The sequence below is a fragment of the Mesoplodon densirostris genome, chromosome 9, assembly GCF_025265405.1.
Source record: "Mesoplodon densirostris isolate mMesDen1 chromosome 9, mMesDen1 primary haplotype, whole genome shotgun sequence".
Lineage (NCBI taxonomy): Eukaryota > Metazoa > Chordata > Mammalia > Artiodactyla > Ziphiidae > Mesoplodon > Mesoplodon densirostris.
The window spans coordinates 90562875-90582114 of record NC_082669.1 but is presented as its reverse complement, the minus strand read 5'-3'; the positions used below and the strand labels follow the sequence as shown (position 1 = coordinate 90582114).

Here is a 19240-nt window from a genome sequence, read left to right as displayed (position 1 = left end):
TAAGACTTATTTTGTGGCCTAACATCTGGTCTATCCTGGAGAAGTTTCAGCCTTTTTGAGGTACATTTCCTGTTTCCTGCTGAAAATCTGGACTATTTTCCAGGCCCCCTCTTCCTTGGCGGGCTCTGAATTCTACTTTTCATCTCCCCAGTCTTATGTGACTGCCCAAATCTCTTCAGCTTTTTAGCCTCTTGTCTTCTACTTTCAAACAGGCAAATGTCTTGTGGAGAAAGGTGGAGCCACATATTAGGCTGAACTCTCTGGAATCTGTGACCTCATGTTCTAGATGCCTTGGTAGTTCTGATGTCTTCAAACAAGTTCTTTTTGATATTTAATCAATTTTTTCTACTTTTTTTTTGGCTGGAAAATTGGTGTACAGCCAGTTAGTGTGGTAAAAACAAAGTTGAAACACTTGATGAATGCTATGAACGCTAAGGCTTCAGGTATAAAATTAATTCCTGTATGTTAAAAAGCTTCACTATGCTTTCCCCCCCCAAAAAAAAGTGTAATTTAACTTTTTACAAAAAGGATTTTATGATATCATCTGCATCTTTGTCTTTTAAGTGTATATCTTGGAGATACTTCCATATTAGGACTACAAATCTATATTTATTTTTAAAGACCGTTCCAAAGGACATGTTAAAAACTATTCAAACATCATCAAAGGTGCTTGAAAAAGAAATCTTTGCGTCCCTACGCCCAAGTTAACAGTTCCGCAGAAGGAAATATTTATTTTATTTTGTTTTGACTTTTGGTTCTGCCCTTCATTTTTGAGATCTTTACTTTTAAGGAGATAGAAATGTTTGTCAGAAATACAGATAATAAGAATGATATAATTGGTATTTTTTGCTAGTTTCTGCCATTCAAATTAAAGCACAACATGACACTGTACAATCAATGAACTTTTTCACAAGGGTTCTGACTTGGTGGGTTGACAGTTAGATTTCACTAGAGAGAAAGACTTCATACTAGTTTAATTTAGTAGGCAGTATTGAGTTTTGTTTGTTTTGTTCTATTTTGTTTTTTAAACACAGATACAGAAAAACCACACAAAACAAATGTATAACTTAGTGAATTAAGGTAGGTCTTTGAGTGTCTTTTAATCTGCAGGTTCTTTCTCTCCCTGTTGTGTTGAGGAATCTGGGCCTTTTGACCTGTTGAGTTTCCTATAGTCTTGATTTTGTTGATTACATAGTTAGGATGCAGTTCTGCTTTCCTCTTTATTTCCTGCAAATTGCCTGCTAGATCCAGAGGCTTAATGAGATGCAGATTTGATCCTCTTGTCCTTGTGGTGATGAATTTGAGGAAATTTTTGAACAAGGCTCTGTGAATGATTCTGCTCCAAGAGGCATCCATTTGGTGGATGGGTGGTCTGGAGGTTCTAAGATGGCTTCACTTACATGCCTGACAGTCTGGTAGGAAGGGCTGGAAGGCTTGACTTAACTGGGCTCCACTTGCTTTCCGTGTAGTGTTAGGTCTCTTTACATTGTCTCTGCAACAAAGTCTCCATGTTATCTCTCTACTAGAGTAGTCACAGTTCTTAATGGTAAGTGTTAAAGAATATGTGGACATATATTAAAACCACCACAGTAACCAATGAATATTTTGGGGAGATAGTTTGTTGTATTTTATCATTTATCCATGAATCTTGCTTGTAGCAGTTATTTCTGGTGTGTTCTAATGGTGGTGATTTTCTATTTCCCTCATTCCTTCCACATTTATTAACTAGCATTCTTCTGTTAAAAAAGATGTCTTATATCCTGCAAATAACCTCTCCCCAGTTATTTATTCAGTTGTTATTCACATCAGTATGGACTCATGGATATTGTTTTGTTTTTAAACTATAATCCAATACTGTCATAATTTGTTACTCCCAGGTTTTCTAGTTTAGGCCGTTGGGAGCTTTTTCAGTTGGCTCCTATGTCCTTTGGACTTTAGGCTAGTTTTTATTTATTTATAATTTTTATTTATTTATTATTTTTGGCTGCGTTGGGTCTTCATTGCTGCGCACGGGCTTTCTCTAGTTGCCGTGAGCGGGGGCTACTCATGGTTGCGGTGCACAGGCTTCTCATTGCGGTGGCTTCTCTTGTTGTGGAGCATGGGCTCTAGGTTCGCAGGCTTCAGTAGTTGTGGCTCGTGGGCTCTAGAGCGCAGGCTCAGTAGCTGTGGCGCACAGGCTTAGTTGCTCCGCTGCATGTGGGATCTTTCTGGACCAGGGCTCGAACCCATGTCGCCTGCATTGGCAGGCAGATTCTTAACCACTGTGCCACCAGGGAAGCTCCTAGGCTAGTTTTTAAAATGTTTTTCTGACCTACTTTCTTTGTAAGCATGCTATTCTCATTATCTGCCCCCGCCCCCAGTTGCTATATATATATGGCATTTGAGCTCAATGGCTTATTTCTTGTGAAATTAGTTTTTTGAACTTTTGGAAGGAGGCATAGTTAAGGATAGTATTTCCAACTTCATAGAGCTTCCTTTTCTCTTGTTTTCAGATAGTATTTACAAATATGGTGGTTTGGTTTCTAAGATTTCCGAGCTTTGTTATTACCTTCTCCTTTTTTTCCTTTGTCTCTGTTGTACTTGTCCTGTATATTATTGACTTTTCACAGCAGTTTCTCCTCAGTTTGGGGCCCTGCCCTGTCTTTTCAGTTTTAAGAGTGCATAGAGGCTAGATTGTTCCATCTCCTTAGACCTTACATAGGCCTCTTTAACTCATTTGCTTTTGGATTGGGCAAAACCTTTTCTGTTTTCATCTGCAGTCTTCAGATTGGTTCCCTGTGCTTTCTAGTGAATACCTGTTGACTCTTTTGGTATTCTCTGCTCTTAGATCCATTAGATACCCTATTGTTTCCCTCTGCTTCTGCCTTTTACTGAAGTTGAAACAGGTCTTACAGATGTCACTGGCTTGTCCCCATCCACTTATATTTTGGGGTTCCTGGAGATAACTAGATAATACCTAGTTTTGTTGTAAATGTCCGTAGTGCTTTGGTTTTGCTCTTTAATTGTTCTGTTTTTATGAGGACATTTATGGTGATTCCAAGGCTGCTTATTTGCTATTATATTTTAAAATATCAATTTGAGGGGCTTCCCTGGTGGTGCAGTGGTTGAGAATCTGCCTGCCAATGCAGGGGACACGGGTTTGAGCCCTGGTCTGGGAAGATCCCGCATGCCGTGGAGCAACTGGGCCCGTGAGCCACAACTACTGAGCCTGCGCGTCTGGAGCCTGTGCTCTGCAACAAGAGAGGCCGCGATAGTGAGAGGCCCGCGCACCGCAGTGAAGAATGGCCCCCACTTGCCGCAACTAGAGAAAGCCCTCGCACAGTAACGAAGACCCAACACAGCTAAAAATAAATAAATAAATAAATATTTTTTTAAAAAATCAATTTGACGGAGGTATATTTTGATGGCATATTAAATCGTAGATGTGCTTGGGTTACTGGTTAGATAATGAATGGCTAAAAACTGTGACTTGGAAGATTTTTTGTGACAGTATGCTAGGGGTAAAAAGTACAAAAAATTAATAAATACATTTTATCTAGAAGGAAGTTAATGTTTCATGCTTGTTTTTTCACCAGCTTATTACTTGATTAAAGCTAAGTTTTATGTCAATAGACATATCATTGTGAGTTTTAGAGTCTCTTTTCAGTTTACTTTGGGAACTCATACAGGCCATTTCCTTGACTTGCCATTTATCTTTGGAAAGATCTTGAAGAATCCTTGTGTATTACTTGTGAAGTGCTCTATCTTCATAAGAAATTGAGTAGGTAAATCTCTGTGATCTTTCTTTACAGTTGGCTCTGTTCCTGAATTGGGATTGAAAAAGATTTTCAGTCCATTATTAACAGCCCATTTTAGCCTGCTCCCACTCCCATGAAGAGGCAGTTTGGTATAGAATTGGATTAGAATTTATCGCTTGTTAATTAGTTGCCTACTTTATACTGCATGAGTTTGTTCCGAAAGTTATCTTTCAAAATAGGGCTTTGTTTTATAACTGTGACTAGCTGTTAGAGACCAAATTCTGTGCTTTTGCTCTATTTATTATTTCCATAGATGCTCCTGTGGAAATGATTTTAGTAGCATATACAGCACTGTCTGTGCCAAATATAAAAACATTAGAAAATAATTGAAGTATGTGAAATAGTTTTTGTACTGTTTTAGTCAGGAACTAAAGATTGAAATGTAGGCCTATTGAGACCAATATGAAATATATTCTCCTATTTATAGATATATTAAAATAGCTTCCAGACTCAATTCTTAGAGTGAACAAAAGCTTACTTATTTTAAGTGGAAAAGAGAAGAAACATCCAACCTATAGATTAGGGTTGGAAACTATACAGTGACATTTTAGTTTTAATAGAAACTTTTGGGACATTTTTCTTTATACTCTCCCCCCTACACAATTAATAATTATAGTCAGCAGGTTTAGATCTGTTTATTCAGTTGATAACTCTCATGCCTTCCTACAATCAGAAGATTTTAGGTAATACTTTTGTTGAGCACGGCCTATAAATTTATACCGTAGTTTGAAGTTTTGGCTGAATTAGTGGGCAATTTAGCTTGTCAGATTTTTCTTTCATTATACTTTGGTCTAAATAAGTTTGTATATGTATTGAGGTTGTATGGCATAAACGTTGTTTAGAAAAGTAGTTTTTAAGACTTTTTTTTTGTCTGATCTACTTTCAGGTTCATGCATGGGAGATTTCAGACCAATTGTTACAGATCCGGCAAGATGTGGAATCTTGCTATTTTGCTGCACAGACCATGAAAATGAAGATTCAGACCTCATTTTATGAGCTCCCCACAGACTCTCATGCCTCTTTACGGGACTCATTACTAACCCATATCCAGAACTTGAAAGACTTGTCACCTGTCATTGTAACTCAGGTAAATCCTATGCTTCTCATTAGGAAAATTTGTAAGACCATTTGGATTTATCAAGTTAATTTTGATTGACATTGCTTGCTAGCCCATGTGAAGTGATGTTAACTTTTTTACAGACTCATTGCTATATTCTTATAAGTGAATAGAAAGTGAATATTTAAATCTTTGTATTCATCTTAGAATTCATTTGATACCAAACTAACTTGAATACCAAAAAGTGGGGGAGGTCACACACACACACACACACACACACACACACACACACACACACACACACACACACACACACACACACACACACACACACACACACACACACACACACACACACACCACCGCACTGTTAAAATTGTAGATGGTAAAGTACTGTCCTGGGTCAGAAGTCTACATACCTGTCTTTTAAAATAATCCTTTCTAGACTGATTGGCTAGTAAAAGTCTCATGAATGAAGTGGTGAACTAGAGCATCTGGCCTTTCCACCTTAGGTAGGGAAATACATTAGAAAGGAAAACTGGAAGCTTCAGTGAGTACATACTCACATGTGTTCTCTGCCTGGCATAGAAGTGTCCTTGAAGGGGAAGTAGGCTTTTGCATAAGCCTTCAAGATAAGACATGAAGAGAAGGGAAATGGCAATCCATTACTTGAGGAGTGAGTCAAAGGGCTGACTTTGTCAGTAGCTTTGGCTTTTTGGCAGAATAATTTATATGTCCATGAAGTTCTATGGTATTGCCAAATAAAAGTAAGTATTGATATATTCTGAGGAAAATATATAGTCTGTTCTTTCTGACTTTTTGTTATTTTTTTGGTTTTTCATTTTTAAAGGTTAACTTTTAAATCCCAGCAATTTGTAGTTAACCCAGAAGAATTTACATGATATGTAGCTGTGGGGGTGAGAAGGAGGGTGGTGTTACTGTTTTAGTTGTCATATTGTTTGGAAGAAATTTAGTTTCTTTGCTTTCCAGTTAATATTGATGTTAACTCTATTTCTGTTCATCTGTCTGTTCATTTATTTAATCTCTTTTTATTCAGCTGGCTTTAGCAATAGCAGACCTTGCTCTACAGATGCCTTCCTGGAAGGGATGTGTACAAACATTGGTAGAAAAGTAAGTAACTTGTATTGACTATATGCTAGCGTTTACCATTAACCTACACAGAGAAATCTGTTAGCAATAGCTAGACATTTGGACTATTCCCCCCAGACTCTTAATGTAGAATTATTTATTAACTTTTGTTAGATTAAAAGAAAATCATTTAAAATTTAAATACTACAGAAATATGTCATGTGGGACTTAAAAGAATTTCGTAGTTTACACACACACACACACACACACACACACACACACACACACACACACGCTTCTTGAATTAACTACAACGACTTAAAAGAACTTCATAGTTTACATGCACACACACACGCTTCTTGAATTAACTACAACAACGTATTTCATTGCCTTGTGGATCACTCCCACTGTCATATCAGTGATTTTTATAAAAACATTGTCAGAATGTTTAAGATTATATTAAATTGAAAGTTGTTATGAGTATACATTCTTACTAATTGGGGTTTATTTCATGTCTATAAAAGGGACAGTATTATTTTTAGATATATGGAGCTTGCTGCTTTGAGTAAAGTATTTCCTCATGGTCTTGGCAAAATAATCTTGATATTTGCTTGCATTTTGGCATTTGGTTAGGAAATTATTTTTGAGCAGAGTAGATGTCCTTTTTACCACCAACTATAGTGTGTCATTAAAACCTTTACGTGGATAATTTATTTTTTGTTTTAAGAAACTTTTTATTAATAATATTAATATATGCTCTTTGAAAAAATTCTAGCAGTATGGAAGCTTTCAAAGTAAAAAGTAAATACCTTCCCCTCTTCCTTTTCCTGTATTTTATAAGTAAACCACTATTGGTGATTGAGTATATAGCCCTCTAGACTTCCCTTTAAGCATTTTAAAATAAATAAGTGCATATATATTAATATGCATACACGTATGTATTTTTTTCAGTTGTATGTAAAAATATGTTTCATATCCTTCTTTTTGCTTAATATGTTGTGGACATCTCACATTATGACATAGGTACTTGTTATAATGGTTGTGTATGTTCCATTGTATGATATCTGTAACCTTTTTTATCCTGTCTAATTATGGAGGACCTTTATATTTTTCCAGTATTTTTTGCTATTATAAAAAAAATACTTGTGCATATACATCTGTATGTGTATGTGAGATTTTTCTGACAGATAAATTTCTGGAAGTGGAATTGCTGGGTCAAAGGTTATTATGCAAGTTGAAATTTTGATTTCTAGATATCTTTCCAAAAAAGTATATCTAGTTTTCTCCCCTTCAACAGTAGTGAGAATTCTACTTTTGTTGTTGTGGTTGTTCTGATGGCTGTTGTTATCTTATGTGATTGTGTGGGGCTGTGATTGTGAGTGTGGTGCACATTCTGAATAACCTATATCTCTCCTCTTTTCTTTCCTAGATATAGCAATGATGTAACTTCTCTGCCTTTTCTGCTGGAGATCCTTACAGTGTTACCTGAAGAAGTACATAGTCGTTCCTTACGAATTGGAGCTAACCGACGCACAGAAATTATAGAAGATTTGGCCTTCTATTCTAGTACAGTGGTATCTCTATTGGTGAGTATGTTTGAAATACTGAGTTGCTGCCTAGGGGCAAAAAGCCTTGGTGGTTATTTAGTAATTCAGTTGCACTATTGTGAAATAGCTTTCTTAGCAAAATTTGACAATGATAATACGGTGGCATTTATATAATACTTTACAGTTAAAAAGTACTTTCAGAAGCTGTACTTTTTGAGCTTCTAAGTAATGCTTTGAGGGTGGTGTTCTCTCCATTTTATGAATGAGAAACAGGCTTTAGAGTGACACTACTGCTAATTCAGAGTTTGAACTCAGGTCTTCTGATTACATGTCCCTTGCTCTTCTGCTTCTTCATGCCACCGACTGTAGGCTGTTGATCAAGGACTGTGCTAAGGGAAGTGTGTATAAATTTACTTTACTTAAGGAAAGGATCCTCTCTAAGGGATGAACTGAGATTTTTTGATAGGGTGGTGGTACAGGACTTTACTTGACCTTTGAGCCATATCACAATTATAGATTAGCTAATACTACACCATCCTTTTTTTTTTTTTTTTTTTTTTGCAGTACGTGGGCCTCTCACTGTTGTGGCCTCTCCCATTGCGGAGCACAGGCTCCGGACGCACAGGCTCAGCGGCCATGGCTCACGGGCCTAGCCGCTCCGTGGCATGTGGGATCTTCCCAGACCGGGGCACGAACCCGTGTCCCCTGCATCGGCAGGCAGACTCTCAACCACTACGCCACCAGGGAAGCCCTACACCATCCTTTTAAAAAGAGTTAATTTTTGATTAGGTGGAAATTTTAATGCCCTAGACCAGGGTGGGTAAATTTATGGTCCATGGGCTGGTCACCTATTTTTGTAAATAAAGTTTTATTAGAACACAGTCATGCCCATTCAGTTACACGGTGTCTGTGTCCGTAATTTTGGGCTAAAACGGCAGAATTGAGTAGTTTTCACAGAGGCCATATGGTCCGCAAAGCCTAAAATATTTACTGTCTGGTCCTTTATAGAAAAATTTTGTGGATTTCTGAACTACTAGATGGTATTAAATTGATAATCTAGCTCACATCTCATTTTTAGGTCTTTATTGTCCAGCTCAATTTTCTCAACAATGTGGTTTATAATAGATTATTTTTCAGGAATGTGTTTCAGTACTTCAGCATCATAGAACTTTTTATTTGAAAAAACAAAATTTTGTTTAAAATTGTGTTCAGTTTGGTGTTAGAAATTCATTGGAAACTTTTTTAAGTTAAATGTATTTTTTAATTAACCATTTATTTTAAAGAAATAGTGTAATAGAAAATTAGAAAATGTAGATAAGCAAATTACATTCAAACCACCTGGGATCACACTATTTATTAATCCTTTAGCACATATCCTCTGTGAACATATATACAGATTTTGAAAATCCAAATGAAAATATGCTCTACCTACCCTTCTGCAGCCTGCTTGTCCAGTCATCCAGCTTCATCTTTCTATTTCAGTAAGTTTTTATATCATCTAATAAATACCTAAACCATATTCACATTTCCTGAGTTGGTCCTAAAATAGCGTTTACAGCATTTTTCCAAATCAGTATCCAGTCTAGAACCATACCTTTTATCAAATTATTATGACTTAATCACAGTCCCCCTTCTCCTTCTTTTTCAAAATGACACTGATTTGTTGAAGAAATTGGACTAGTTTTATAAAGCATCTTCTTACCTCCTGGATTTTCTGTTGCCTTGTCTTTGTTTCATTTAGTTTGTTTTTCTATTCTCTGTAATTCCTCTAATTGGAAGTTATATTTAAAGCAGCCCTACTCAGTAGGAATTCCTCAAGAGAATTAAGCCTCAAATGCCCTAAGGCACCAATTGTTTGTAATGAATTTTCTCTTGTATACCATCCATAGGATGATTAAGAAAATAGACACTCAGATCATTTTCTGCAGGACTTAATTCTTTCCCAGAACCCTGGTAAGAAAGACTGAAAGGCTTGATGGATTAATTTTAAAAGGTTAAACATTTTTGGCCAGAAAACATGTTAGATACTTCATGCTGCAGTTTATCACAAGTTATACTTTTTGGTTGACCTTCTGTTAGTGATGCTAGGATTGACTGGATTAGGATGATGATAGTCTGATTCTTCCATTTATAAAGTTTGTTTCCCCCCTTGTAATATAATGCAGTTTGTACGAATGTTAAATTCTAGTTTATAATCCTTGCTTTAATAATTTCATTGTGGTTTGCAAAATAATGTTTTGCTAATTCTGTCTTTCCTTCTACATATATATTAGCATTCTTCTGAGTACCCACTAGAAAGGCAGGATGAATCTTAACTTTTAAATTTCCTGTTTTCAATATAAGGGTTTTGTTTTAAAGGTGCCTTACTTTTTTCCCTGGCTTTCTCTTTATGCTGTACTATGGACCCATGGATTTCCATTGATTCAGGGTGTCCGCTTAAGTTATTCTTCTGATGCTTTAAATGTTGTAACTTTGGCTACTGGAGCACTTCTTTACTTCCTAACAGAAAAAGATGACTAGTATTCATCTAGTTACTTTCATGCCCCAGATCTAGAATCCTTAGTTCCTTTTAGTATCAGTTTGGGTCTAGTCAGGAGAGAGAAACCACTTAGTAATTTGTTGGGGCTTTTTTTTTTTTTTTTTTTTTTTTGCAATACGCGGGCCTCTCACTCTTGTGGCCTCTCCCGTTGTGGAGCACAGGCTCCGGACGTGCAGGCTCAGCGGCCATGGCTCACGGGCCCAGCCACTCTGCGGCATGTGGGATCTTCCCAGACCGGGGCACGAACCCGTGTCCCCTGCATCGGCAGGCAGACTCTCAACCACTGCACCACCAGGGAAGCCCTGTTGGGGCTTTGTAATATAAAGAATGTTTAACTATAACAGGCATCTGTAGTAATGAGGGCTTGTCTAGTAAGAGGTAAAGAGAGCTCTAAAGAATATAGAAATAAAACAGATACAAGGAGCAGTCATTAACGCCAAGGCTGAGATAGAGTTTCCAAGGGAGGAAGAGTTCACCCCCTTCCCAGGACTGAGATTCAGACCCTGCTGGTGATGGTATAGCTATGGTAAAGAAGTCATTGTGGTGCTGCATGCTGCTGAAAATCTGTCCTCTCAAGCTTGCTGGAAATCTGCTTTCCAGGAAGCCCAAGAAAGTTGTTAGGGAAGGTGTCTCACCAGAGGCATTCTGCCACAAAATCACCTGGGCGTGGGAGTGCCAGGGGAAGCTGCTGGCTACTGTGCACTGTAGGCACTGGAGAATTTAAGTGCACTGAATCTGGTGCTGGAGAAGAAGTTGCACGTTTCTTGGGAGCCAGAAGCACTTTACTATAAAACTGTTGGGGGTGAGGGTGGGCACTTGCTGGAGAAACTGCTGGTTAGTGTACTGCAAGAGCTGGCACCAGAGGAGCTAGGAGTCTGGGGCTGAAGAAGCTGCACATTCTTTTTTTTTTAATTATTAATTAATTAATTAATTAATTTGTTTGTTTTGGGCTGCATTGGGTCTTCGTTGCTGCATGCGAGCTTTCTTTAGTTGCAGCGAGTGGGGGCTACTCTTCGTTGTGGTGTGTGGGCTTCTCATTGCAGTGGCTTCTCGTTGCAGAGCACGGGCTCTAGGAGCACAGACCTCAGTAGTTGTGGTGCACAGGCTTAGTTGCTCCGCGGCATGTGGGATCTTCTTGGACCAGAGCTCAAACCCGTGTCCCCCTGCACTGGGAGGCGGGTTCTTAACCATTGCACCGCCAGGGAAGCCCTCTATATGTACTCTTTTACATACATTTAAACTCCAGTACAGTGGTGTAACAAGCAAATAGGAAATATGCCCTCATGTATATATTGATTAACAAGGCTATAATTGGTATCGATGGCTTTCTTCTTCCACAACTCATTTCATCTTTTCTCTGCTGCTATAGGCTGAATATTTGTGTGTCCAAAACCCACCCCCGCCCCAGGAAATTCATATGTTGAAAACAAATCCCCAAGGTGATGGTATTAGAGATGTGGCCTTTGGGAGGTGATGAGGTCATGACAGTGGAGCTCTCATGAATGGGATTAGTGCCCATATAAAAGAGGCCCCAGAGAACTCCCTTCTCCTTTATGCCATGTGAAGACACAGCAAAAAGACAGTTGTTTGTGAACCAAGAAGCAGGTCCTCACCAGACACTGGTACCTTGATCTTGGTCTTCCAGTCTCCAGAACTGTGAGAAAGATTTCTATTGTTTATAGGCCACCTATTCTGTGTTATTCTGTTAATAGCATCCTGAATGGACTAAGACACCTGCACTAGCCAGAAGCTCAGCTGCTTGGGGTTCTTTACTCTGTGAAGTGACCCAAGCCTTCATTCCCCAAGAGTCTGAGCCCTCAATCATCCTGCCTTTGTGGATTGTTGCTTCTGTAGTTTTCCATTAACTTTTTGGGCATGGAAGTACTAAGAGGCTCCCTAGAAAATCCTCTGGGTTATAGACCTAGAGCTCCTTGCTTTGATTATATAGAAGCAACACAGTTTTTCCTTGGTAATTGGGATCTGTCACTCCAGCCTGTAAAGTTCCTGTTGGTTCAGTGGCATAAGAAGCCCAAATAGTCCAGGTGGTAGTCTTATGTTCCAATTCACTGGAATTATTTTTGTGTTTCTTTTTTTTTTTTTTTTGCAGTATACAGGCTTCTCACTGTTGTGGCCTCTCCCGCTGCGGAGCACAGGCTCCGGACGCGCAGGCTCAGCGGCCATGGCTCACGGGCCCAGCCGCTCCGCGGCATGTGGGATCTTCCCAGACCGGGGCACTAACCCGTGTCCCCTGCATCGGCAGGCGGGCTCTCAACCACTGCGCCACCAGGGAAGCCCTATTTTTGTGTTTCTTGATAGAAGTATTCCTTCTTTGGGACCAAGATCTCCAAACCAGTAGAGCTCAAAGTTGCTGTACTTCCTTTACTCTGATATGAGTTTCTTGATTAGCTATGATACCATGATGGTTGCATGTGGTATTCTGTGAGTCCATGAATGATAGTGCTGACAGAAACATTACAAGCAGAGAAGACAACTCTATATCCAGAATATGGGTCTAATCCTCTGGACAAATCTCTGCTTCCTCCATGATGGAAGTCCAGTATAATCAATGAACGTGGTCCCCATGGGGAATGGTGCCACTGGGGACTCAGTGTTGGTCTCTGCTGTTGATGGGTTTGACACTCATCAGTAGTGTTTACCAGTTAACCCTTGGTAGGTGGAAATCCATGTTAACTCCATGTTTAGCCTCTATCCCTGCTACTATGGCTCCTTTGTTTATGAGCCCATCGAACAAGCACTGGGTGGCTAGGGAAGGAGGCTGACATCATAGAGTTTGTCATTTTGTCCATCTGTCATTGGGAGATTCCTTTATAGTGGATGCCCTTTGATGGATATTCACATAGGACAGATATATCGTCACAGGCTATGCCCATTTAAATATCATTCATAACACATATATGTGGAACCTAGAAGAATGGTACAGATGAACCTGTTTGCAGGGCAGAAATAGAGACACGGATGTAGAGAACAAATGTATGGACACCAAGGGGGGAAAGTGGCAGGTGGGGGTGGGGTGGTGGGATGAATTGGGAGATTGGGATTGACATGTATACAATAATATGTATAAAATGAATAACTAATAAAAACCTGCTGTATAAAAAAATAAATTCAAAAAATATATCATTCATATATGTCTTCCTCAGACTTCCTTGTCACCAGTCTTCCAATCCTGTTTCTACCAATCCCTGATCATCCATCCAAATGATTAACATATGTCCATGAATAAGTGGAGATCCATATTTCTGGTCATCTCTCACTCCAGACATGGTGGACAGCCATGTGTATTGCTTGAAGATATGGTCACTAGGAGGGTTTTCCTTCAGCACTGGCCTTTACTAAAGCCCCTGAGTGGGCCTGTAATGCTGCAGCTGTCTACCTTCAGGTGGTACCAGCATATTATGCAGAGCCATCTGTAATCCAGGCTTGAATTTTTTCTTCTTCAGTTATCTGGTTTGTAAGGGACACCCCAGGAGGCCACAGGCATGGATTGAAGGGGATGAATCAATGCAAGAAGAGGTGGTGTCAAAGGAATCTGAGCCACCTATTCATGCAACGTTTTTGTAGCTTCCAAACCTTCCCGTACTCAGTCTCCTTATATCATTTCCATTTGATGACAGATTGCTGCTATGCATGCCCAACATTATGGCTAGGTAGTTCAGACAATACTTAGTTCATGATGGGAATCTCAGGTGTTGATGAGATTGCTGTCCTATGGATAGGCCTACCAAGGCCCAGTAGCAAATCAGAAGCTGCTTCTCAAAAGGAAAATAGTTACCTGCAGAAGAGAGCATAGATTTGTTCTAAAATCCTAGGTATTTGCACTACGATATTCCTATTGGTACTTCCCAGAGGCTCCATATACTCATTAAATCCAGAATCTCAAGGAAGTACACTCGTATCAATGAGCTTGGCTCAATGTAGTGTTATATTCCAGCCTTCCTCGGTCTAACACCTTTAGAATACACTCCTGCATGTTTCCCAGCTTTCTGCAGACACATATAAGCAAAGTTTTACAGTTCTCTTGGTGTATAAGTTATTTCCTCCTGCATGTACCTGTTCCCCTAGAACCTTCTGAGATTTGACCCTAGTTATGAGTGGTACAGGGGATGGTTGTGGTAGGTATTGAAGAGATTGGGCATCCTCTTTCAAAGCATCTGTCTCAGATGGGGTCATTACAGGGCTTTCAAGCTGAGGAAGGCTAGTCTCAGACACTGGAAGGCAGGCCACTTTTATTGGTAAGGTAGACTCAGAGTGACTTGGGGTTTCAGGATTATCAGTTTCATTAGGGTCTAACCAGATGTCTCCATTCCATGCATCAGAAGTCCATTCTTTACCAGTCAATTTCAGAACTTTCACATGAGAAACTTGGTGAGACTTATAAATTCGACTGTTGTTTGTAATTCAGCAAGCCACACAATTAAATTTTGTATATGAGTTCCAGCAGTATTAGCTCTGCAGCTACAAAAAATAAGAGCTTTATTTGGAGCTGCTGTGGAAGCTGTCTAGCTCTCAGACTGTGACTTGAGTTGGGTTAACCGACCCGAGCTTGTCATTTTTTGTAAGCACTCAAATGAACTAAAAAAAAATTCAGTGGCCACTGTAGTCGTTACAGTCATCATTACTGCCACGATGGGCAAGTGCGGTTAGCCACTTGGACTTGACTTAGCACTTTATCACAATTGGCAACAGGTGTTAGCTTGATTTATCATCATGAAATCTGAAAAATATATCCTTGTGGTACTTAATAAGGTCTATAATTCTGTCATGTAGCTTGTCATGTTATAGAACTTAGAGCATGAAATTAGTCCACAGTTACCAAGAAAAATAGGTATTTGGCTGTAATAGATACCAAAAGCTTCTTAGAACCTTTTCATTCAGTTACCCCACGTTCTCTTTAATGGTTTTATTCTATCTTATTTTCTTGTCAGTATTATACTTTTGTGGTCTATTTGAATGGACTTATTCCTAAACATTGTGTTGAACTTTATAATTTTTTTAAATATTATTCTTCTTGCTCTTAAACTGAGCCTGGCCTCTAATATTTTTCTCCATTTATTCTCCATTTCATTAATTCAAGATCTATTATTATTTACCTCTGCTATATTTTTACTGGTGAGCTCTTCTGGTATTTATCTTTTAGCTTTTGAGGTCTTAACTTTAATAAGAGACAAGAGTCTTTAATAATACAGTTCTCAAAGAGAAACTGAAGGCATCTCTTAGTTCTGAAGCTTTGTGGTGAGTGTTTGATTTAATTAATAGAATTTCTTCTCTTCAGGGTAGCTAGTTTTAGATGTAGGGTTTTTCCAAAATTCTGTCTTAAGTTTGAGTCAGTAGTTAGAATGTATAATCAAGTCCTTCCCTTTGTAAACATCGTGCCTTATTAAACTTGAAATGTCATTCAGGAAGCATAAAGGCCAAGCAATTGTGTCATGAGTTTATAGCGAGAGCTTCAAAGATTTAGGTGTGTGTGTTTGTTGGTGTGGATGTGGGTATGTGGTTGCCATGCACTTACTTGAATCTTTTCTTTTTTCTTCATTCATTTCAATTCAGTTCAGTGTAATTCAAACTAATTAATAAGTATGTAATAATTATTGCCTGATACTGCAAACATAGGGGGAACATGGCTACTTGGAAGTATAATTGTCAGCATTTAGATCATTATGGGATTACATACCACTACCACCCGCCCCCCCATGCATTCTAAATGCCATGGCAGTTATGATAATTCTAATCCATTGCCTGCAAAAGTTATTTTTAAAGATTATTTTTTTTTTTGGCTGTGTTGGGCGAGTGGGGGCTACTCTTCGTTGAGGTGCACGGGTTTCTCATTGCGGTGGCTTCTCTTGTTGCAGAGCATTGGCTCTAGGCACACGGGCTTCAGTAGTTGTGGCACACGGGCTCAGTAGTTGTGACTTGCAGGCTCTAGAGTGCAGGCTCAGTAGTTGTGGCGCATGGGCTTAGTTGCTCCGCAGCATGTGGGATCTTCCCGGACCAGGGATCAAACCCGTGTCCCCTGCATTGGCAGGCAGATTCTCAACCACTGCGCCACCAGGGAAGTCTCTATTTTTAAACATTCTTTATCCAGAAAAAGCTGCATTACACCTTACTTGGGAAAAAGTATACATCACAAAAACAGTTTACAAAGAGAAACAATGGTGAGTTTTAGTCTGACTTTTCATTATATCTTTTATAAACTATCATATTTATAGTAATATCACTTTCTGTGGATGGTATATTTGCTAGAGTATTCCAGTGCTGAAGCTGAAATACCAGCTTTTCATGAAGCAATATACAGTAGTACAACTAGCTTATTTCTACTCTATAAAATCAAGTGTATAGATGTGTTATTTATTTTATTAATTTTTATTGAGATATAATTGATTTACAATATTAGTTTCAAGTGTACAACATAGTGATTCAGAATTTTTATAGATTATACTCCATTTAAAGTTATTGTAAAATATTGGCTATATTCCCTGTGCTCTATGATATATGCTTATTGCTTATTTATTTTATACATAGTAGTTTGTACCTCTTAATCCCCTACCCCTATCTTCCCCCTTCTCCTCTTCCCCTCTCCCCACTGGTAACCACTACTTTGTTCTCTGTATCTATGAGTCCGTTTGTTTTGTTATATTCATTTGTTTGTTTCATTTTTTAGATTCCACATATAAGTGATAACATACAATATTTTTCTTTCCTATTTCACTAAGCATAATACCCTCTCCAGGTCCATCCGTGGTTGTTTCACATGACAAATTTCATTCTTTTTCATGGCTGAGATGATGAGTATTACTTTAAAGACAATTCTATTGATAAGATTACATTAATGCAGAAGTTGGATCTAAGAAATATACTGATAATTGTTTCTGAAACATATCTGTCTTTGAACCAGTCTATAACCTCTCTGTACCTCAGCTTCCCAGTTGAGAAAGTGGGGATAATAATAGTACATACCTATACAGTTTTAGTGGGGATTAAGTGAATTAAGAGTGATGAGAAAGGGCTTCCCTGGTGGCGTAGTGGTTAAGGATCCGCCTGCCAGTGCAGGGGACACGGGTTTGAGCCCTGGTCTGGGAAGATCCCATGTGCCACGGAGCAACTAAGCCCATGTGCCACAACTGCTGAGCCTGCACTCTAGAGCCGTGAGCCACAACTGCTGAGCCCGTGTGCCACAACTAGTGAAGCCCGTGCACCTAGAGCCTGTGCTCTGCAACAAGAGAAGCCACCGCAATGAGAAGCCTGTGAACCGCAATGAAGAGTAGATCCCGCTCGCCGCAACTAGAGAAAGCCTGCGCACAGCAACGAAGACCCAACACAGCCAAAAATAAATAAATAAAATTAATTTATTAAAAAAAAAGAGTGATGAGACAGTGTCTGGCAATTAAAAAGCACTTTTAACTGTTAGCTGTTATTGTTATCCTTCTCATCATTACACCTGTAAGGTGATTGTAATAATATTTTAAATATAAAGATTGACATTATTTGTTGTAACTTTTTTTTTCCTTCTTTTCAGATGACTTGTGTAGAAAAAGCAGGAACAGATGAGAAAATGCTTATGAAGGTCTTTCGCTGTTTGGGAAGTTGGTTTAACTTAGGAGTTTTGGACAGTAACTTCATGGCTAACAATAAGTTACTAGCACTTCTTTTTGAGGTTTTGGTAAGTAATGGCTTTGTTTATGAAATGGTTTTTGTTTGTTTCTGGCACATAGTCGCTTAGGGTAACTGCCCTTCTGGGATATAAGAGTGTTTTCAGAGTTTTACGGAGTGAGTGGAAAGTGTATGGTAAGAAAGCAACACTGTCCCTTCCTTGTTGCCAAGTACCAAATTAAGATATTAGTTTTAGTGCTCAGAATAAAATGTAGTTAGGTTTAAGAGGAAAGCAGTCTTATATGTAGATATGTGTAGATCAATGATTTACATATTAAAATTCAAGTAACAAAAAAACCATTGGTCTCTTTTTCTTATTTTAAAAGTATTAAGTTGTTTGTTTCTAATAATGGCCATTGGGCGTTTGAGACAATTACAAATCAGAATATTATCTTTGTAACTGAGGTAGTTTACTTAAACATCAGGGTATGTATAGGATGAATTTTGGGTTTTTGAGATCAGAAGTAATGTATTTCTATACACTTGTGCATTTGTTCCTTAAACTTTAAAAGTAACAATGCCTAGTAATACATTCCTCTGTCTTGGTAGACAAAGAGTAAGTGAGTGCTTAGAATAAGACTAGTTTTTAGAACAAGAAACAGCAATACCTCAAGCACAAATGTTAAACAGGTCTTTGGAGGTGGGTGTGACTTTGTCTCTTTCTCCCTGATGATTTTCCTTCCATGAACACATATTAGTATGGAAACTCTGTGTTTCCATACTGGTTGTGTGCTGGTGTACTATAATTTAGAAGATTTAGCATGATACTAGGTTGATATCACTGTGAATTAAAGAAAGAAAAGGAAAACACATTCTTCAAGGAGACATTTTTGGTATTGTACTGTTGTTCGTGTATTTCTGCTGTCATTCTTGGATCAGAAGCTAAAATTCAGGAAACTTAGGATGCTAATAATTGTTTTGCTAATCATTGTCTTTGTCTCCATGTCTATTGTTGCCATACCTCAATAATGGTAATTTTGATTCTCATCTCACCAAGTTGTGTGAAGAGTAGTCAGTATTAAAAAATTCAGGTCCCACTTTTGTTTAAAAAGTGTGTAAATAAGTTTACATATGAATGGAGGACAGTGTAGAATACTCTTCAAACTTAAAACAGTGGTGACTCTTGGGAACTGAGATTGGGGTAAGGAGCAAGCTAAGTAGTGTGCTAGGGTTATATTGTCTTCTCTACTGATCCAGTATTAGGTCCTCTGTTACTTAAAAGAGTGTTTCTAGAGTCAGGGTCAAATGTATTCTCGTTCTTACATTTTTTTCAGTGGTTCGAAGTCATGCCACATAAAACTAAATATTTTAGTTTGCTTTATGCTTGGACCACGACCTTATTATATAACTTTTCCCCTATAGTTCTTTTTTAAAAAATATTTTTAAAATAATACTTGATATATACAAAAGAATAAATTTGAACATTTAACTTTTGAAACATAGTTAATACAGTGGATATTTTTGAATTCACTGCCACTCAATCTAAGAATAACCTAATGAATAATTTGTGTCTTTGTGCTTTCCCAACCCTGCTTTTATAGCT

General features: G+C 38.3%; 1 protein-coding gene across 1 annotated transcript in view; it reads left to right on the top strand.

The window, feature by feature from the left end:
• The window catches only part of TNPO3 (transportin 3), a 95126-nt gene that overhangs the window by 33792 nt on the left and 42094 nt on the right, over positions 1–19240 (top strand). Inside the window, exons 2-5 of the mRNA XM_060108770.1 lie at positions 4684–4884; positions 5912–5985; positions 7373–7529; positions 17564–17707. Coding sequence (XP_059964753.1) covers positions 4684–4884; positions 5912–5985; positions 7373–7529; positions 17564–17707 — 576 coding nt within the window. The remainder of the gene's footprint in view (positions 1–4683; positions 4885–5911; positions 5986–7372; positions 7530–17563; positions 17708–19240) is intronic.